At 38.3% G+C, this 22,913-nt stretch overlaps 1 protein-coding gene across 7 annotated transcripts in view; it reads left to right on the top strand.

Annotated features, from left to right (window-relative positions):
* Positions 1 to 22,913, top strand: part of Sh (Potassium voltage-gated channel protein Shaker) — a 135,308-nt gene that overhangs the window by 68,848 nt on the left and 43,547 nt on the right. For 4 of the 7 annotated variants that reach the window (XM_070288702.1, XM_070288697.1, XM_070288698.1 and 1 more), the window contains exon 1: positions 13,815 to 13,903. The exons of 2 other annotated variants lie outside the window; for them this stretch is intronic. Coding sequence is in view for 1 of the 5 variants with exons in the window: in XM_070288700.1 (XP_070144801.1) it covers positions 11,050 to 11,075 (26 nt within the window). In the remaining 4 variants the exon portion in view is untranslated. Of the gene's footprint in view, positions 1 to 10,617; positions 11,076 to 13,814; positions 13,904 to 22,913 lie in introns of those variants that run through there. One more of the 7 variants, XM_070288700.1, reaches the window with a different exon arrangement.

Here is a 22,913-nt window from a genome sequence, read left to right on the forward strand (position 1 = left end):
CCAATAATTTCGTAACATGGCCTTTGTGGCGATCTTTGCACAGCGATAAGCGAACGGAGTGGCCAACTTGCTGGCAACTATTCTTATTCTCGCCAGAAAAAAAATATATATTTCAAGGGAAAGGGTATCCAAAAAAATCAACTTTTTTTTTTTGTTTTTTAAGAATAAATTAATTATGATATTAAGGGGAAGTGTAAATTTATATATTTATTTACCAATTTATACTGTATTTTTATACTATATATTACTAGTTCTCTTATAGCTTACTATCTTATTTTGGCAATAACTTTTAAGGGCGACCAATCTTTGTCAACTCAAAGGCCTCCTTCAATATGTTCTCCTATTTTTTTTTTTTTTTTGCTGATGCCTTGAGTAAAATCCTTTTGGCGAGGGCGACAAAAAACAATATCATTTACCCCACACAATGCAATTGGCTTTGTGTTTGTGTGTTTTTTTTTTTGGCCCAATGCCAAGTGATTTGCATTTTTATTTCTGATTTCTTGTGCCCTCAACTAATGACGGGTAATTATTAATTATTTGATGCCAGTGCCTGCCCTTTACTTTCGCTGAATAACTTTCACGATTTCAAAGCAATTCAATTGCTGCCTAGAAGTATGCAATTACCCAGTACTTAAAACATAAACTCTGGTGATAGGCGCTAAAGGGGAGCAGAACCTTGGGGCAGTGACCTAGATAGGTGGCGAGGATTTTCTTATTAAAGCTGCAAATTAATTTAATTATTAATTAGCTGACCCCTGAAGGACTTATTAAAACTATTGCCGGATTATTTAAATCTCCTCTACGATTATTCCTGCCTTATTTCCTGGGCCAACGCTGAAAAGTATGCTATAAAAATCTCAACCACCAATTAGCGTTTACTTTCTTCAACCCCCACCCACCTTCCCCTTGCGGCAGCGACCTTGAACTCGCCGCCGGCAAATCGAAGCACGAAGCAAACACAAAGCAAATGAAAGTAAAAGTTGCATGTGCCTCGTCTTCGCTGCTGTTTTTTTTTTTTGTTTTTTTTTTTTTTTTTGCGGCAGCTGCATGCATAATGTGCCCCTAACACTAGCCCCAAAACCACCCCTCGCCAGCCTTCCCCCCTCCTAGGGCACTAAGCACCGCCACCCGAAGGTTGCCGGTAGCAGGTCGCAGGTCGCACTGCAGGCTAGATGGCCAAGATGGCTATGGAATCCATTAGGCCCCCTTTGATGAACCAGCCCCAGAGACCCACTGACGTCATCGGGAAAGCAGAAGACGTGCTGCCAACAGGATATTTCGAAAAGGAAGGGTAACGGCTATAGGTTTTCTTGGGGATTTAATATTTTATTCTAGTTAAATATTAGGCACTAAATTTTAAATATATTATAAAATATATTTAAAGGATAAATAATATATTTTTGGTGGAGTTTAATTATATGAAAGGTTCTTCTTGGAGAAATATTATTTTATTCTAGTTAAAATTTAAATTATTAAATACATTTAAAGGAAATATATAATATTTTTGAGGGGAGGTTTAAGAAATAATTTGGGTTCCTAAAGCCCCTGAAAATGCCCCAAAAAACAGGCTACAAAATGTTGCAGTGCTGAAAATATTTCTACACCTTTTTGGGGGTTTTAAAAAACCTAGAGATATATATAAATAATTTATATTTAAATTAATCTAAATATATATATATTTTTTTAAATTGTATATATAAATACCTTTAAAAAACATTACAAAAATTTTTTTTTTCTTAAAGGACACATTGAAACAGAAAAACTACAAAGTATAATCCCAGTCACAGGATTCAGACTCACAAATCGCAGCCCTCACCTGCCTCTTTGTCTTTATTTCTTGCATTTATTTATTTATTGAGCGCTGCGACAAAAATTGCAAAAGAAAAATAAAAGAAAACACTGGCGAAACCAAAAGCGAAGAAAGTGCGCCAACTGAGGAGGGCAATGTTTGGGGGAAATGCCGGGGAAAATGGCAGTAGGAAAGTGGGCGAAGTGACGACGTCAGCAGCGATTTATTTAGCGACAGTTTGTCGTTCATCTTTTTTTACGACCGCCGCCGCCGCCGACTTTCAGATTGCTGTTGTCATTTATTTGCCCGTCATAAACTTTCAATGGAATCACGCAAGCGATTTTTGCCAACTTTTCTCCTACTTATCCTTCGCCTCCTTTTTATGATCCTTTATCTCCCGCTGCTCGCCTTTATTGTTCCGCATATTCCATATATGACAACATGTGACAGGCTTTCCCAGTAGCACGCATTCTCTCTCAACCCATTTTCTATTAATTTCCAGAGCAGACTCTGCCTGCTGCCTGTGATGTTTTGCATGTTTGACACACAAAAAAAAAAAAAATATATATATATATATATATAATATATAGTGGAGAGAGAAAAGCTAAATGGAAAATTCAAAAGGCAAACAGTTGAAGGCACAAGGAAAACGAAGCCAAAAGGCGAACAATAAGCAAATTGGCCAGAAGGGCGAACAGCAACAACAGCAATCAACAGCAATGGCCAAAACGAGTATCTGTGTGCTTTAAATTCGAATTTTTTATGCCCTGATAGGTCATAGGTCCTGAAAATATTCAATTATATTTATTAATTTGTATATCCTTGCAGATTTATTAACATTTTAAAAATTAACTCAGAACAGTTTTTGGCCGAGCTATGATTTTTTTTTCGATTTTACTTTGCTCAAAAAAAAAAAATAAATAAATAACTTTTTACCTTTTGAAAGTCAAACCTCATTGTTTTATATTTTATATATTTTATAACTCTCAAATTTTTAAGGTTGAGCAAAAGTATCCGTGCCAGGAAGTGTTTTCAGTCGTTGCTGCCAGTCCTCGGTTTTTCTTACCAATCTTCTCTTTTGTGTTTTTTTTTTCTCTTTGGCTTTTATTGGTGTTTTTTTTTTTTCTTGTTCAGTGTGTGTTCTTGCCCTGTATAAATAACATTTTTGTCAAGCGCCTCGTATGACAAAGTGTCAGCTATAAATGTGTTGGACACACACATCGTCTCTGGGTGGTGGGTATGTGTATTGGCTAGGCCTATTGGGCACTCAAGTGGCTGCAATTGCTTCTTGTTGTTGTTGTTGTTGGTGTAGTTGTTGTTGTTTTGGTTGTTGTTGCTGCTGGTGCTGCAGTTGAAACAGCTGCTGCTGCTGGTGTAGTTGGGGTCGCTGCTTCAAATTCTTTGAAAAGTTGTCGTTGTGACACTTGGTTTGGTTGTTGTTGTTGCTGATGTTGGGTTGTTGTTAGTGTTGCTGCTGATGTTGCTAATTTTCGTATTGTTGGTGTTGGTGTTGCTGCTGGTGTTGCTGTTGGTGTTGCTGCTGTGGCTGCAGATGTTGGTGTGTTTAGTGTTGCTGTCGCTGTTATTGTTGCTTTTGATGTTGGTGTTGTTTGCCATCCAGTGTGCCTTTCGCCAGTTGCGATGCCCAAAAATTGTGGCGTCTGCCGTTTGCCCTTTTGCCATATGTTGTATCTGTTGTTGTTGTTATTGTTGTAATTTTTTGGAAATACTTGCTTGTTGTTGTTGCCACTGCCGCTTGGCGTTTGAATTGAGTCTGGGGGGGCCTTTTGTTATTGTTTTGCGGACTGAGCCAACAACTACACTGGGTTTTTTCCACATTTTTCGGCAGTCAGGCAGTGTCAGGCGAAAAAACATTTTCGGCTGCAGGCTTCTGGTTTTCGGTTTCGGTTTCGGTTTTGGGTTTCTCGGTTTCTCGGTCTCTCGGCCTAATGTGTCGCCTGGCCGCTGCCGTTGCAGTTGCAGTTGCACTCGGCGCGGAAAGCGGAAGCGTTGCCAGCTCCTCGCCCGGTGTGGATAAAATTTAGTTTGAATAATAAGCAATCAGTGATCGAGTGATCGAGATCCCTGATCTTCGGGATCCGCGAGTGCGTTTTGTTTCCCCCCTGGCAGGATAATGGCCGTCAACGGCCATACGCATTGTGGCCGGCCAGCGGATTGTGGTTATTATTATTATTATATTTTTGTTCGAGTTTTACACATTTTTTTCACACTGTGATTTGTGTCCTGCGGTTAAGTGGAATATACCGGCCAGCGACAGGAGCAGCAGGAGCAGCAGGACCCACAACATCGGGATGTTCATTTACCATGCCATCAAGGATGAGCTGGAAAAAATGTAAATATACCGGGGGAGGATTATAATCGCAAATCGCAAGATGCTTGCCATTTCTTCCGCATTGATTTTCCTTTTTTTCTTTTTCTTTATTTGTTGTTGTTAGTTTTCTTTTAGTGACTAGCGACGAGCATCAGATAAAATTAAAAATTAAAAATTGATTTGGTTTTTTGGGCAGGGAAAACTGAAGAGGAGCGGGCCGAGTTGTAGTGCTTCGAATTGAATTATGCAGAATTCTTTGATTTGATTTGATTTGACTTCGACAAAATGTTGCGAAATGCGAGTGTGGGGGCATTTGGAAAATCAATTGATACGCAAATTCCCTGCCCTTTCACCTCCCACCTTTGCCTCTGTGTCTGTGTGTATGTGTGCTATGACCCAGCCAAAAATAAACTCCATTGACCGCTTCCACTTAGCCTTTGAGCCAACTTCGAGAAAATAAAATAGAAAACGGAGCTGCAGAATTGCGAATGTGGCCAAGAAAAAAATTTACTCAAAATGCTTAAAGCACAAAGGAACAATTTATTATAAATATAAATTAGTATATCTCTAATAATATACAAACTTTGGCTTGTCCATTATCTTTTTCTGCTTGTGTGCTCTGTGCTCTCTGCTGCTGCTTCTGCTTCTGCTGCAATCACGAGTCAATCGAATTGATTGATGAACCCACCGATGGCCGACGACCAATCAATGTCGCTTCCTTTTCTCCCCTCGTTCGCTGTCCCGTATCTTGCTCTTCTTCTACTTCAACTTCCGCTTCCTCCACTGTCTTGCTTGTGCCTGTCTTCATATCTCCTTCGACTTTGACTTCGACTCGTGTTCCGATAACCAACTTTAAACGTCATTAAGAGACTAGTATACCCAACCTTGGTAGCTCTGCACAGTGGGAAAAAATGGTTGAACTTTTGGATTTCTTAAAAGAAAGTAATACATATAAGGGGATATTACTGTGATTTTTAAATAGGGTTTTAAATAGATTTTGAAATAGAAATTTAAATAGATTTTTAAATACATTTTTAAATGAATTTTTATATCAATTTTTAAATAGATTTTTATATGAATTTTTAAAACGATTTTTAAAAAGATTTTTAAAGAGATTTTTAAATAGATTTTTAAATGAATTTTTATATCAATTTTTAAATAGATTTTTATATGAATTTTTAAAACGATTTTTAAAAAGATTTTTAAAGAGATTTTTAAATAGATTTTTATATAGAATTTTAAATAGATTTTTGAATAGATTTTTTAAATAGGGTTTTAAATAGATTTTTTAAATAGGGTTTTAAATAGATTTTCACATCGATTTTTAAATAGATTTTTAAATAGATTTTTAAATAGATTTAAAATATATTTTTCAACGATCTTTTAAGTATTTAAAATCTTTAAAGAGCAATAAAATTTTAGTTACCATTTTTTATAAGATACTATATTTTAAAATAGTACTAAAATTGCTTAGATAATGAGAATATTAACCCTATGAAAGGCCTCTAGGAAGTTTTAAATTAAAATGTTTTTAGTGTCTTGTTTTCGTGATCGATTAGCTTAGTGTACTTGTGCAATGTTTCATTTAAAATACCTTGCAACTATACAGAATGTTGCTACTTTAATGAATAAAATGGTACACACATAAATATTCCTCCTAAATCTATCCAAATATATTATATAAATAAGAAATTCTACCTTCTACTCCCTAAAATAATAAATCATTGCCTTTCCTCCTATTGAAGTACATTTAATAAAACCTTTAGTATTTTTTAATTAAATTTAATTAATTAGTTAAGTTATTTAAAAACCTATTTTAAATCAAATTGAATGCCTGTCTTTTTTTTTATTATTTTTATTTTATTTGTTTTTTTGTTAATTATTCCCAGTGTTTTTCTGGTTGATTTTCAACCAGTAAAGCCACCATTTTCGCAGCGTTCCATTTCCTCTTTGGGGGCTTTTGGTTTCGGTTTCGGTTTCGTTTTGCAATTGCTGGCTGTTTGCTCTGTTTGTTTGTTGACTGGCGGCCTTTGCCACCTTTGAAACATACCCTCTGCCCCTCCACCCGTCTCCGCCGGAGCGAGTGTCTTGCACTTTTGACTAAGCCTCAAGTCGGGCTAAAAGCTAAACGCTAAATGCATATCTCTGGGTCGGAATGTGGAACAGTTGGCTATAATTACACACACGTAGTGCTGCCGTCGCACAGTTGGATAATAAAAGTAAAAGTAAGTGAATTTTGTACGCCTTTCACCTTTCTCAGTTGGGGGTGAACTGACATCCTCCATCCGCCCCATTGTCTTATTTTTCCGGCAAGCATAAGTTGGGAAATTGGGGGCTGTCGGTTGTGTCGCTGTGTGTGTGTGTGTGTGTGTGGTTCCGGTGGCGCCAAAAGAAACGTTTAACGTTTTAGGTCCCAGTTTCATTTGCATTGTGAGTGTGTGTGTGAAGAAGTCCTTCCACAGTTTTAGTAATCAATTTTTGTTCTTGCTTTTGTTGCACTATCGATGTGTCTCTCTCTCTTTCTCTCTCACTGTGTGTGTGTGTGCGTGCGGGAGGGTGTGGGGTAGGACTGTGTGTGTGTGTTTGTGAAACTGGTGAAACTGGTGAAAATGTGGCATCGACACAGCCAGTTGCATAAACGTCGCACGCGGAACAAGTCGAGAGGAATCGCATTTAAATCGAAATTTTTAGCAGCTGCTCAATTATATAAATCGGCGTGCCAGTCGTCCTTAAGGTCCTTTTCTATTGCCGCAACAACAATAAACAAACGCGGGGATGCTGCCTCTTCTATTCGCTTTCCTCAGTTGTGTTTTTGTTTAAGTGTGTGTTGAGTCTCTCTCTCTCTCTTTCGAGAGAGCATCCTGTGGAAACGTTTTGGCAAAAATGTGAAACATCAAGATTGGCGTGTATTGTATTATTATTATTATTTTTGTGTTTCTAGCAATTCTGCGGGACACTTTCTTGTTGTTGTCATGCTGCGCTGCCTTTGAATTTGAAATTACCATTACGGTTGCCCATCAAGTGATACCCTTTCTGAGAGTGTGTGTGTGTGTGCGATTGGAAAATTGAGTTTCTTGCAATTTCGGGATTTCCCAGCAATTGTCTGTTTTTTTCCAATTCAATAAAGTGTCCAACTTTTGTCACATTTAAACTGACCTGCGCGTTACTTTGTGTCTAAAAATAAAATTAGAAATGGAAATATATTATACATTAGACATAAATAAAATATTATACATAAATAAAGTACGTGCTGTATTACAGCAATTAAATTACATAAAAAAAAATCATTAATTGGGAAAGTTGTGCTTAAAAAATAATAATTAATATATTAAGGAAAGTTGTAAACTCTATCTGAGCTGATTTCCTTGTAATTTTAATATAAAATAATTAATAATATATTTAATTTATAACACAAATTTCAAGTCTTAAATTAGTATGTATTCTTTATATTTTTTTTAAATTTTACTAATTTTTTCATAGGCAAAGTTTTTTTTAAGACAATATCCCTGAATTGGTGGTTCTTTTTGAGCTATAAAAATCATTTACCTCTTAATATTATTAAATTCAATTTTCAAAGATTATAAATAATTAAAAATATATTCTTAAGGCTTCAAAATTTTGTATCTTTTATGTTTTATGCACTTTTTCTTAAGATTTTTCTTAGAAATTAAATAGTATTAAAAGACCAGAGCCCCAAAATTTTTGATAATATTTTAAAATTATAAATATTATTTACATTTTTATTTAAAGAATATAAATATTTGTTAAGAACCATTAAAACTTTCAGATAATATATAAAAAATGTTTTTTTTTACACTTTCTAAAGATTTTTTATAGGCAAAGAAAACCTATGCTGCTCTTTACATTTAAATAAAATGTAAATAATTTTTTATATTAATTAAATAATATAAATATTTGCTTAAACAAATGAAATCTTTGAAATTCTATATCTTAGATGTCTTTTTAACATTTTATAAGGGTTATCCATAAGCAAAGAAATTTATTTGTGCCGTGAGAATCGAATTTATAAATATCTATAATTAAGGAATATTTTTGATTTACTAAGTAGCTAAAAATTAAAGATTTGTTAGGAAGTTGACAAGGGCGCTTAATTAGATTCTTAAAATTGCAAGCACAACTAATTTTTTTCTTTTAATTTACACAAAATGATATTGAATTTATGTTTTATATATTAAATTATACCATTTATATATTTGTTTTATTAGGAACCCGAAAATATTTATAGTCTGTGGATGTCAACGTGTTGTTTAGGCTTAATGGAAGTGTTGTGATTTATGGCACCTTAATGATTTTATGCAGCTGTATGAAATCCTTAATTAAAAACCTTAAACAAAACACAGTTGACTCGGTTCAACAATCGTTGGCAGGGTTACAAAAATAAATAGGAAAAAAAGGATGTTATCCTCCCTCAACCCCTCTCTGTTGGTGTCAGTGTGTCAGTGTTACAGTGCCAAAGCCGGGTCCATGTCCATGTCCTTGTTGTGGGTGAGAAGTCTCTCCCCCAAGATGCCGACATTCCACGAAGCCTGCTCTCTCTCTCTCTCTCTTTCTCTTTGTTGCTCGCTCTCTGTCTTTCGGCTTCAGCTGCTGGAGGCGAAACGATTTGGCAAATGGAACACACGACGCCGAGCAGTTGGCATTCTGGACCGCGCGCTCATTTCGCGGCATTTTCGTTACGTATACGCAATGTGAGCCAGCAGCGAGGCTAAAACGCTAAATTAGCGCGAAAAAATTAAGCAGAAAAACACACAAAAACCATAAATAAAAGAGAGCAAAGTAAAGGATTTAATTGAGCCAAAAAAAAAAAGAAAGAAAACAAAAAAGCCAAGCTTGTGTGTATATCCTGGCTATTTCTGGCTCTAATGTTTCAATTTAGTTTCTTCTGTGTGAGTGTGTTAGGTGTGCGTGTGTGTGTGAGCTGTGCTTCTGCTGCTGTGTTTGCCCGGTGTTTTCATTTACGTTTATTTCTTCAGCCCCACCAAAATGTAAACAAATTTCAATAATGGGAAAACAATACGAGAAAAGACACTACCTCAAGCTGGTCAGCGGTGTGTGTGAGTGTTGCGCATGTCTGCAGCAAAAGAAGAAGAGTTACTTCCCCGTACAACTACCCCTTAGTACCCCCTACTAGCCATAAAGCAGCTGTGCGAAGTTTTCCTTTTATTTACATTTATTAATATTTCCTTTTTCTTCTCTCGGTGTGTGTGTGTGTGTGTGTATTTTTTATCACTCTTTTGTCGTTGTCTCTCTATGTTTTTTTTTTATTTTATGTGTGTATGTGTGTGCGGTTAGCTCGGGGGAATTGTGGCGTCGCCATGGCGTATGCGTAATATTTTGTTTTGTAATTATATGCGCGACGAACAAACGAAAATTTGTGTTTAATTAATTAATTGAAACGGCAGCGGCGGTGACAGCGGCGAGTGCTTTCAGTTGACCGCGTGGCGCCAACTCGAATAGAGCTCAGGCAGTTTTTCTTTATTTTTTTCTTGTGTATCCAAAATATAAGGAACAAAAAAACAGCTGCTTGCCACTCAGCTGTGTGTGTGTGTGTGTGTGTTTGTGCCTGCATATGTGTGAGTGTATATAAATAGCAAGCAGATCCATCAAGAAACGACCTTGGCATGGACACAGGCTGCGTTTAACCTAAAGTGAAATTGAAACTATTTTTTTTTTTTGGTGCAACGACAGTAAAAACAACAAAATGAATATATATATATAAATAATATAAATGCTTAAGTAATGTGGCAACCATCAATGGCCATCGGCAGCAGCATGCAACATGTGGCCAAACCGCAGTCAATGCCACTAAAATGTAATTACAAACGAAAGTCCACAACGTATCAACCGCAATCCTCAACAAGGATGTTTAAGAGAAGCAATAACCACAAAAACAACAACAAAATTAAAGGAAAAACAGGAAACAAAAACCAAAAAAAAAGTGCTAGTGCGCAAGTTGAGAATGTCGATCATTTTAGCGTTTGCAAATGTTTTTTTAATATCAAAATTAATAATATTTTTAAAAGCCGTATCAAAAATTAAATAAATTCCTCAGATTCTCAAAGATTTGTTCACCTTCAACAATATAATACATGCTAAAGATGATAAATACTACACTTTACCGATAAAACATCGATATATTGGTTTTAGGACTCTTGGTTTCTTTCTTTTTTAAAGTCTCTAAACAAAATAGAAAATAAATATAATATTAAATTCCTCAGATTTTCAAAGATTTGTTGACATATTGCCAAGTAATAAACTAATAAAGTGCTACAAAAAGTCGATAACAAATACTATCGATACATATCAATAGCAAAGGACCTTAAAACCTACAAAAATCCCTATAAAGCTAGATCTCCATCTATATCCAAACATATCCAAACCTTTAGATCAACGTTAAGCTTTTTCTAAAAACCCGCTTTAATGATCGACCATGGATAATCGATCCTATCGACAGGTAACCAATCGAGAGTGACAAAATAAATCGATAACAAATGCCGATCTGCAAATGGCAACCGAAACAGACGAGCTGCAGACAACAAACGGAGCTTCAGTTCCGCAACAGCAGCCAACGCTTCCAGCAGGACAAGTGCCAGTGTCTATTTCCGTTCCTGTTACCGTTACCGTTACCACTTCCGCTTCCGTTCGCCCAGCTACAGTGAGACAAAGCTAACAGCAACGCGACATTTTGCGGAAGAGCCTAGGCCCAGGCGGTGGCCGTCATGCAGCTGCAGGCGGCCAGGGCCCAATTGACCAGCAGCTGCATTTAGCTCATACACACACACCACACCCCACCCATCTGCACACCACGCACACACACACTAAAAACACACGCACATACACCCCTTTACACAAACAAACACAAACACAAATCAAAGCATATTGAGGAGGAATCAGTGAAACCGAAACCATGCAGATGATACTTGTTGCTGGCGGGTAAGTGAAAAGCCAACCAAAAATCCGAGAACCCGAAACCCCCTCTCCCACCCCCTCGATGTGATGCCACTGTGTCTAAATCTGTGTGTGTGTTGTTGAGTGTTTTGGGAACTACTAAACTCGGTTGTATTTCAAAATGTTATCTCTACCGGAAACTTTGTATCAATTTGAACTCTGCTAACCCAAGTCTTGAAACGATCTTGAAGCTACATCTTTGCCGTACTAGATACATTCATATATCTATTGCTATATATATATTCGCTATATATATATATATATATGTATATATATATCGCTGCTTCTTGTTTCGCCTTGTTTGCCCGCCCCCAAAGCCTTTGCTTGGCACATGTATTTAGATTCTAGAATAACCATAACTTGTAACTAAGTATTGTGATGGAAAATATATATAGTATATATGTCTTATTCTTTATGCTAATTCTTAACTCTATTTCTGTCTCTTTCTCCTTGTTACCTGATATCTGGAATTATCCGACTACGCCTTTGATGTGTCCTAAAACGTGTAACTTCCTCAGGTAAGTGCAAAGAAGAATTTCTAAGGTTTACTATACAATAAAATAATATACAAAATATTATAATGTCTAATATAATATGATGATAATAATATAAATAATTTTGAGGAGTATTTTTAGCTTTGGTTTTCTGATTTTAAATGCAAAACAAGTCAAGTATTTAAGATCTAATTTTAAATAAGGAAAGTTTTCCCTTTTAATTGAACTTTTATGAAAAATAAACAAAATCTTCCTATATATTAATATTTAGGGGATATTTTTAGGGGATAAACAAAGCCAGAAAAATCCCAAAAAAATATTTGTAAGTGTTGAAGATGCCACTGTCATTCTATTTGAGAAGAAGTAAGCCTATTGTATCTTCAACACTTACAATTATTTACGGGGAATATTTCTATCTTTGTTTCTTAAAAATTTTCTCTTATAGATTATATATTATATTATTATTTGTATATAATATTATATATATAATATTATTTACAGTAAAAGGTATAATAGAAAGAGTGAAGAGGAGCACTTATTAGAAATTGTGGGAAATAGCAAACAAAAGCTCCTTAAAAAATATTTTTTAAGAAGTCTTCTATCTATCTATCAATCTTTAAAATGTCCTTTTATTTAACTTTAAGCAGAAAGCTTTTAAAATTTATATAGATAATTTTACCTGCTAGTAAAAAATCTACCTAAAAATATTTTAGAAAATCTCTTTCAAGTTGAAAGTTACATCTATGTATATATATTTTTTTTCTCAGTGCTAGCAAGGACACTTGAGCTTAATTTAACTTAAAGCTGTTGAAGCTTTGAAGCTTGGCTCCTGTGTCTGCGCTAAGCTTACAGGAAGGAATTTTGGACTTAAAATAAACTATATGAAACAAGCTTTTAAGCGGGGAAAACCCCAACTATCTGAACTTTTTACAAAGCTGGAAAACTTGAGCTTTTCACCGTTGAATTTTTAAAAATTTAGCTATGCGCGCGCGCTGTTTATGGGTGTGTGTGTGTGTGTTGTGACTGTGTGTGTGCGGCATGTGTTTATTTATTAATAATTGCATTACTCATACGCCACGCTGTCCCTCACTGGCAGCAAAGCGTTCAAGTGCACACGTGACACGTATGTATATATACGGGTCCATGTGTTTGCGTTACTTCACCTGAGAGAGTGTGCGTAAGTCTGTCTGTGTGTGTGTGTGTGCAGTTATTCGCATTATTATAATCAAGTGAGAGGGGTGACTGCAGGGGGGTGCTGGTGCCAAGGAAATAGGCTCTGGGAGCATAACGAGCCTAGCGGCATTTTAAAGCCACCATTAATAATAGAGCAGCACACCTTGCCAGGAGAGGGAGGAGGGTCAGATGGTGGGGAAAGTGGGCTTATGGCTTTTGTGGTTTCTCCTTCGGTTCGATTTTCTCTCTCCCAGCCCCCCCCCCCCCCTTCCCTTTGGGGTTGTAAGTGTAAGTGTATTTGGTTCATTTACAGTTTTCACCTAGTTTTTTTTTTCATGTTTTGGTTATTTTTGCGGCCCCAAGAGGCATTTGCTTTGTTTGACACCCCATAGACCCCTTCTTAGTGTGTGTGTGTGTGGCGGCCGGTGCCCGAGTGTCGCCAGTGTCCCTGTATTCCCGCTCTTCTTGCTTAGCCATGTTCATTCAGCCTGCCGCCACTAAACTCGTCTACCTTTTGTTGTATTTTTTTTTTTTTTTTTTTTTTTTGGGCCTGCTCTGGTCCCTGTGTTCGTGCCAAGTGGCACTAAAACTATTTGCCTTTTGCCCAGTTTTTCGTATTTCGTATCCCTGTGGCCGAAGCCAAGAGCAGGAGCAGGAGCAGGAGCAGGAGCATGAGCTGGAGCTGGAGCGGGAAGCGGTAACGGTACCTGCCACGCAACACGCAGAGGCTCTCGGAGTCAGAGTGCAGCTCTGGGAACTCAAAGTCCACTCCACTTCACTCCATATACACATATCCCCATAGCCAACTCCGATCCCAGTCAGCAGCTCACTCGCTGGCCAATGCAGCAAGTCGCACGTGCTCGCTTCGTTTCGCTTCGTGCTTTGCGCTTTAGTGGCGCCCAATGTGGGGCGGAGCTCGGCTCGGCTTTCGGTAAATGTTCGGCTGAGGTCGTGCTGGGGCTGCTCCGGCTGGCGGCAATGGTGATGGTGCCACTGCCAGTGGTAGTGCTGCTGGTACTGGTTCTGCAGCGCCTCGCAGTTCGGTTCAGTCGTCGCAGTCGCAGTCACGTCGTCACAACGTAATCGTGCAACGCGTTCCGCGCTTGGCGGCGACTGTCGTCAGTCAGTCAGTCAGTCAGTCAATCAGTGAGTCAGTCGGACAATCAATCAGTCAGTTAGTCAGTCGGTCTATAAATCCCTCAATCAGTCAGTCAGCCAATCAGTGAGTCAGTCAAGCAATTGGAGTTCAACTTTAGTCTTCAAAAACTCGCTCGCCTTTGCATTTCCTTAAAAGAAAAAATTATTATAATAATATATATATAAATATATATGTATATACACAAAGGATGTGCGTGCCGCGTTGCCGCGCGTGATTATTGTTGTTGCCGTTTTTTTTGTACATTTTTTTTTTTGTGCCTCGGTGTATGTGAATAATTATTATTATTATTATTATTTTTTTTTTTTTGTTGGAAGAAAAAACTCAATTTAAAAGGTGTTTGAAGTAGTTTAAGAAGCCATTTAGGCTTCGCCCGTCTCATCAACACTCACAAGGACCTCTTAGCTCTCAGCTGAGATCAGCCTGGCCTTAGCTCGGCTCCACCAACCAGCAGCCAACCAGCCAAGCGTCCAGCCAGTATCCTGTAGTTGTGTCTCTGTGTCTCTGTTTGTTTACCTTAATTAATGCACTGGCTAACGGTAAATGGACCCGGACACGGCCAACATAATTTGCCTTGGGGCGCCACTCGAAACCATTGCAGCCTCCAGGCAGGAGGCAGGCAGGAGATGGAGGTTAGGAGGTTCGGATAGTGCCTGACTGCAGGTCGAGTTAATTAATATTTCACTCCATTCAGAAGAGGGTAAGGGGTTATAAAGAGCCAGCTTCGCTGAAGTTTGTGTGCTTACATAAGCAACTTCAATTCCTATTGGCCATTTTCCATTCCCATTACCATTACCATTTCCATTTGCTCCCCCCTCCCCCCCAAAAGAGGAGCCAAAAAAGGAGCCTAAAAGAAGAGAGAGAGACGACTGCTCATACGACGCATTGGCGCCATCAAAAACTGAGGACGGAGGGGAGCTCACACACACAACTCGAAAAGGAAAACAAGTTGACCCAATTTTAGGGCCAATTGTAAATCAAACTTAAAATCAAAGCCAAAGCTAAACAGGACTAGAGAGAGTGTGCAAATATAAATGGTCTCAAGCATTGGTGCATTTTAATTTATATATTAAACCTCCGGAGATCAGCCTAAAATTGAGGTCGGTAGTTAGGTGTCTGCGGAATGTCTGAATTTTAACTAAAAAACTAACAACTAGTAACAAGTAGCTATCATGTATTGACTAGTAAATATCAACATTAAATCGAGGTCAAAGTCAGCCTGAAGAGTCTGGGGAATGTATGAATTTAAGCTAGTAACTTTTTAGTAACTAGTAACTAGTAAAAAGTAACGAGTAACTAGTTATAACGTAACATTAAATCAAGGTAAAGCCTTTCTTTAATTAGAAACTAATAAGCTCAATATTAGCTAGTAATTAGTGACAATAAACTAGTAACTGATAATAAATAAATAGTAGCGAGTAACCATTGAATTTACGGAATTTTTTAAACTAGTAAATATCAACAATAAATCTCGTCGTAGTCAGTCTGAAGTGTCTGGGAAAAAGTCTCGTGTGAAATTTCAACTAGTATCTAATAATTATTCAACTAATAACTAGTAACTGCTAGAGTTTTTCGATCTTCAACCAACTAGAATTTTATTCCATTTTCTTAGCCCAAGTCAAGTGTGTGCCAGTGTTTCCATACAAATTAGTTAGCTGGCCTCCGCGCGCGCTTTCTTCTTGCTGTTGTTCTTGCCAAGCATGAAGCATATGAGGAGGTTATTATTCTGCCTCGTCCTTTATTTGTTCCTGCCCCACTCTAAGCTTCTTTTGTGTTGGCTCCTTCCCTTTGTTCTCTCCCCGTTTCCCTTTTCCCTTTCCCTTTCTCTTTTATTTTTGCGCCATGTTATTATTGTATTTTGCGATTAAATTCAAGTTTGACTCGCACACGCCAAAATTAATTGGGCACTTGAAGAGTTGAACAAGTCGATCGTTGGCTGGAGCTCAGGGATGTGCCGTGACGGCGCTCGACAGCTCAGCCTTGTGTTAACCCTTATCCAACCCTCTTGGCCTGCCGCCTTTTGTAATGTTCTAGGCAACTGATTTATTTTGATTGAACTTTGCATGCAAACAGCTGGGGCAAACCGGAGAGGCGGAGAGGCGTAGGGAGCCAGCGAGTGCGCCTCTGAGTTTGAGCAACAACTGGCAAGTGAAACATCATAAAACAAAAGCAGTTTGTGGTTGAATACGAAAGTCGGGGGGAGTCAGAAGCGGATCCCAGGGGTGGCAGCCAGCCCCCCATAGAACATTGGAGGCCATTCGCACGCACATTGCCTGCTTCTCTTCACTTCGCTTTTTTTTTTTTTTGGCGCCGAGGCTTAAGACTTAGGCTTGGGCTGAGGCTCTGGCTCTGGCTCTGAGTCGGTCGTAAATACGTCGGGGTTTGGCAACCCCTTTCCCCCTTGGAGTATGTGTGGGCTAAGTGGTTAGCTACTCCCCCTCGCGGCATTAATAAATCGACGCCTTGGTCCGCCTTGGGAACACACTGACTAAGCTCTTCTAATGCCACTGAGCCAGTAAGTTTGGCTTTGTTGTCGGCTTATCGAGTGGCTTAAGCCAGTCTTCGGCTGGAGAATCTGGAGAGTGGGCAGCAATATGAAAAGTTGGGGAAGAGTGGCGAAGAAAATGAAGAACTGGGAAGAGTGGTGAAGAAACTTATAAGCCCGGAAAAGTCAGGAAGGTGAAAAAAGAGGGAAGATTGAGGAAGAATCTGAAAAGCTGGGAAGGGTAGTAAAGAATCTTATAAGCTGGGAAGGGTAGTAAAGAATCTAATAAGCTGGGAAGAGTGAGGAAGAATCTGAAAAGCTGGGAAGAGTGAGGAAGAATCTGAAAAGGTGGAAAGAGTAGTAAAGAATCTTATAAGCCGGGAAGAGTAGTAAAGAACCTAAAGAGTTGGGAAGAGTGGGAAAGAATCTGAAGAGCTGGGAAGAGTAAAAAAGAAGCTGGGAAGAGTAATGAAGAATAGAGCAGCAATAAATCCAAACTGATTGAATGGGAACAGCTCCCTCAGAGCTTGGCTGCCTTTTAAAACTCAGTTCTTTCTGCCATTTAGTTTTGGCCCAATTGCTATCTTGGTTCTGTCTGTGTATGTGTAACATATTTTATATATATTTATGCGCATATGTTGGCACACACACACTGAGAGAAAAGGAAACCAGGTTTTAAAATATATACATTTATATTACATTTAGAAATCTGGCATTCTCTTTGGTAAATTTTATAGTATACTTATATATTTTATATTTATATTTATATAATTAAAGAATTTACCAGTTTACAAATTCGCTTGAACTATTCGCTCAGTGTGTCAGCAGATATTGTAAATTATTCGCCTGGATTCTGGAGCCAGAATTGGAATTGGAATTGGAATTGGAGTCTTTTGGCAGTGGATTTGGGGACCAGGCTCGGGTCTCGGGTCTCGAGTCTCGGGTTTGGGTCCACCGTTTAAGTAAGATCTGCCAGGAGGGGGAGGCGAGCCGACAGGAGAACATAGAATGGAGAAAGTTACGCACTGCGGCGATGGCGAATTTTTCGGCTTTTAATATATGCTGGCGAGGTGTGCTTGTGTGTGTGTGTGTGTGTGAGTTGCACGTGCGCTGCGTGATTTTAATTTGAAACAAACACAAACACACACACATACACACTCTCTCACAGATATTCTTCAGAATTTTCCTTCTTCTTTTTTAGGCTGGCATATATATTATATATATATATTTTATATAATATATAAAAACTAGTTATAGGTTTCTTAGGTTTTAATTTTTCCAAAATATTGTATTACAATTTGTTTGATATTTTAATAAAATAGTGCAGATTTTTTAACCTATTAAAAACCAATTTAAAACAACTTTCCAAATAGAATTTAATGCATTTTTTGGCCAATTTATGATAGATTTCAATTGCCACCTGCAAGGGTATTCCAAAGTTAGCTTTCTCTTTTTTTTTTTGTGGCCCCGGCTTTTCACAGTTTTATTTGGTTTTTTCCGTTTTCTTTCTTGCCATTTCCATTTCCATTTTATTTGTTTCTTTTTTTTTCGTAATTCTTTTTACGACTCAACAAGCAGCAGAAATATAACAAACAGGCACCCAAGGCAGGGGGAGAGGAGAGAGCATTTATTGATCTGCGACCGCTTGAAGCCAATTTGAAGGTCAAGCATACGCACTGTGGGCCCTCGCCGGATTCTGCCAGCTCTGCTCGGCGAAAAAAGAGTTCCTGCAACTCAGTTATATAAACATATGACGCCGCCTGACGTCATTGTAAATTATTTTCAAATTTGCGCCCAAAGGCCAAAACAAGAGGCAGCTGCTGCTGCTGCAGCGGAAACGGAAGTAGCAGCAAGGAGAGACAGGAGACAGGAGAGGCCACAGCACGGCATACACAGAATTGGGGGTAAAGTAGAACGGGGGCAAGAAACAAGGAGCAAGCAGTGCAAGCAAGGACCCCCACTGCTGCTCCTTGCACCCCCCCCCCCCCCCACCCCTCGCTTTCCGTGTCAAACATTTTCATCCACTTGTTCGCATTATCCTGCCAGCAGCTCACAGCGGGCCACAGGGCATCAAAGGATGCCGCCCAGCAGCAGCGGCACAAAAATTGTTACAATTGCTGTTGGGAAATTTCGGGAGGAAGGAAAATTCACCAAGGGGGAGGAGGGGGTAGGGGGTGCAAAGGGTTTTGTTGGTGGTGCAAGTGAAAGCCAAACGAGCGACAGAAAAATGAAAAGAATAAAATGGCAATAAACAGGCCGAGACAAAATGTCAGTCACAAGCCGAAAACTCTATATGCTTTACACGTTTTCAACATTAAATACAAAGTTATAGAGTTAGTTATATATAGTATATCTCGTATATATTTTTATATATACAAGCCAATTTAAAATCTAAAGGGTTAAAGAAAAGAAATAAAAATATTTTGAGGACTTTACAAAAAACTTTTAAAATGTTTGACAATAAAATTGGATTTTAAACATTTAAACTTTGCCCAAAAATATAAATTATTATTAAAGAAAATCCTATATCTTCCCTTTAAAGCCTGTTCGATTTTCATATATCAAGTTGAATTCCCATTTCTGTTTCAAGTTCTATTCCCATAATATTTTGAGGGTATGCCTGTCAAGCCAACGGCTTTTCCAAGCCCCCTTTTACTCCACCCCCCTCACCCCCCACCAAATGCCATCGTGAAAATTCTTTGCGAAATCATGCAGAAAATCGCTAAAAACCCAACAGGCAACTCTAAAGCTGACTCAAGGCGCTGGAAAGCACGCACATTTTGCTCGTTTCAGCTTGATTTTCTCGCATTTTCCTTTTTGTTGGTGGAAAACACCAGCTCACCCGTCTAAAAATGCCATTAATGCTTAAATAGAATTTCGAATTGCATTTCGGAATCGATTAGCATTTTTCTTGAAAATGCCAGGACACTGGATGCATTTCAATTATGCAGCTCAAGTCCTTGTGCCATCGGACAGTTAAATAAATATGCAAATGAAAAGTTTTCCCAAAAGGAAACTGCAATTAATTGCAAAAAGTTTTCAAAGTCGTGACTTTATTAAGTATACGCCATGTTGTGCCTTAAAAATGCCTCAGAAACTCAGCCTCAAATTAAGCAAAAGTAAAAAGTGAATAAACAGCGTTTAGAGAGGCAAAACAATCACAAATTAAATAAAATTAATTCAAATGGAAGTCGAAGCGGCAGTGCCAAGAGCAACCACAACAAGCAACACAGTAAAAATAAGCAATAAAAATTAGCATAAAAATGCCAGTGCGCCTTGGCTCCATAAAAATCGCGTTCGTTGGCTATATATATATATATATATATGGCATTAGCTTAAGCTCCGATTCTTGCCCAGGTGCAATGCACGCTCTCTCTCAGTATTATTCACCTCCTGCTCCTCTTGCCTGCTTTTTGGTTAGCAAAATCGATACGACCACAGGCGGAGGAATTAGAACTTGGCCAACACACAAACACAGACACGCGGCGGCAGAAAAAAACAAAACCAAAAAAAAAAGAAAAGTAAGGAAAATGTAATGCAAAGCCAAAGGACTTTTGTTACCTTAATTAAAACGAGGAGCCCGTTGGTAAAGGTTATCTCCTTAGCCCGGCTACCTGCAGCTCCCATTGATTTACACTGCACTTAGCCTAATTAAATTTAGTGCAGGTCTCAGTGTAATTTTCGGTGTGTGTCAATCGATTTGCATATGAGAGGGGGAGGATAGGAAACGCTTTTCCTGGCTGCCTTTTATTTTCTCTCTTTCTTTTTTTGTTGTTAAACTTTGTAGCAAGTTTGAAAGTCACGTGGCCGAGAGTCCAAAAATGAACTCTGGCGCAAAAGACTCGGTTTACAAATTTCCTGGCCGTAAAGAGTTGCCAGGTAAATGGAGAAAACCCCGCACACACACACAGAGAGAGGGAGAGAGAGAGAGAAACGGAGAGAGTGAGGCACATAGACAAAGACTCAACACGAAACTATAAATGTTAATAACAAGCAACAATGTTACTAGTTCCTCTTCCACTGGCACTTCCTGTTCGCTGTTAGAGGGTGTCTGGAAAGGTATGTCCTTGCCAGGGAAATTTGGTTTTCTAGGGGATTTTAAATAAGATTTAGGGTTAATTTTTGAGTAATTTTTTATATAATATTCTGTATTTAAATAACATTCTGTTATATCCTGTGATTTCCTTTTCACTTTCCGCTCCATCTCCTTAAATTTACCTTTTATTTTCCTACAAGGGCAGACAGTTTCCCCCTGGCCACAGACTTAATTGTTCTTCTATATCCTGACTGGCAGGTCCCAGTCGAGTCGAGTCCTTGCCGCTCTCGTTTGTGTTTGTGTGTGTTATGTTAGACAAAAAAAGTTTTAATGGTATTAGCAGGACAAAAAAAAACACACTCACACAAACGTTTCGGGGGGAAATGAGCAAAAGGAAATGGAAAAATCACTTGCTAGGAAGGCCAGTCTAAAGAGTTTCCCAGGAATTTGTGTTGCCACACTTAAATCGAAATTATCGTAAATTAATTGTAAAACAGCAAACGGCGGCCAAGAAGGTGACGGAAAGTCCACAAAACCCAAGGAATTTTCCAACTTTTTACTGCCAACTATGTGTCCTGTGTGGCCCAAAAGAGTCAAGTAAGCTTTTTGGGTGTGTTAAACGAAAGGGAAAAAGGTCCAAACTTTGTCAACCTTTGCAGTTTTTATTCAAGGACTTGTTGGTAGTGTAAAATTAGCTGATAATGCTTGTGGCTTTTTTTTCTCGAAAATTGTGAGGGGAAGGGGAAAAACTACTGGGCAAAGACTTCAAACAACCACAATTTTGTGTGCATTCAAGTGAAGAATTTCAATTTTAATTCGCACTAAAACTGAATTTATTAACCGCAACAGCACACAAATGGCCAGAAATGGTAAAAACAAAACAAAAAGAGCCACATCCAAAATTGTAATAAAAATCTATTTTTCGTTTTGTTTACACATTTTGCATGGAAATATATATGTTTGGCCAGGCCACACACACACAACAACATATTTATTTAGATTCTGGCACAAATGGTAGAAAATTGAATGTTGAAAAAATTGGGGGAAAAAATGCAATTGCACAAGAAAAATTTGCATAAAGAATTTCAATTAAAATTGTAAGGATATTTGCCACTAAAAGGTCCTTTCTCTCCGTTCCACTTTACTGTATTTACCAATGAAAACCCAGAGTTTTGTGTATTTAAATTACATTTATTGTATCGACACATATGTAGTTTCATAAGGCCAAAAGAGGGCTTCTTTAAGCCCTTGGCCTTTGCTTACTTTAAATAAATTTAATTTAAGTTGAATAAGCCAAAAATGCACTGCGTTTCAAGCTTGTGACTAAAATTATGTAAAAATTGCTTTAAGAATTCTCCATTTTGTATCTGAACTCATGAATCATTTCCTGCTTTGGATTCTGACATTTGGCAATTAATAAAATCCACCTATGAACCTGTGAACCTATGACCAGGGCGTGGACAAGTTGAGCGAAAATTTTCACCCGTCAGGGCATTAATTTCTCCACCGCGGCAGCTTGTTTGCCCACCAAATGATAGGGGCTGGTGGTAATGGTGGTGGTGTTCCGGGTGGCAGGTTCCTCCGGGGGGAATGACCAAGCACGCACGCACACCCTCCTACCAGGCAAGCTCAATTTTTTCCATTCCTTTCCAAGTTTCTAGGAATGTCAGCTCTGATATTTGTCGGCGCTTGTCTGTCATTTCCAATTTGTTGTTCGCGTTCAAGCCCCCGAATCCTCTTCCCCCTGGAGTCCCCTTTGCTCACCCCCCGATCCCTCAGTCGACCCTTCATCGCATTGGCAGTTCCGCTGTCATTTAGTAATCGATAAATTTTGTATTTGCCTTCGGTAAATGCTATTCGTTTAGCTTTGGTCGTGGCCAGGCCGACGGACAACTACGATGCAAATGGTTTTTAGCGCTTCTCCTAAATTTACCAGACTCCGCTGCATTTTCCATACGGAAAACCCTTTCCGTCCTCTGCACACAGACGTGAAAATGTTGAAGATTTTCACACGGAAAGAAAATTAATTATCAAATTAATACACAAATCGATTTAAAAACGATAAATATCAGTTTTGGCATTTTGAAAAATTTCTGGAAATCGAAAACAAAGAGTATGCCATAAAAGTTAGACTGCTAGCTGTTGATGTAATCGATTTAAAATCGATAACTTTCGTTAATAGAAGTTTTGAAAACTTATAAAGGTCGAAAATATTTTATATGGACACTGGATGGTATCATAAAGTGCAAATTTTGTAGCTTGGTTTTATGAATCGAAAACCATAATCATATTAGCTGATAAATAGGTAAAAAAATTAAGCTGCTGGCTTTTAATATTTTCAAGAGCAAAAATCGATTTCAAGTTGATAAATATCGATATTCGATTTTCTACAAATCAATTGCTATTTTGTTCCGTGCACTGCACATCCTGGCAAATAAATCAGTCAATCAATCAATCAGAAACGCCGCTCAGCTATGGC

This window comes from Drosophila kikkawai, chromosome X, assembly GCF_030179895.1.
Source record: "Drosophila kikkawai strain 14028-0561.14 chromosome X, DkikHiC1v2, whole genome shotgun sequence".
In the NCBI taxonomy this organism is placed as follows: domain Eukaryota; kingdom Metazoa; phylum Arthropoda; class Insecta; order Diptera; family Drosophilidae; genus Drosophila; species Drosophila kikkawai.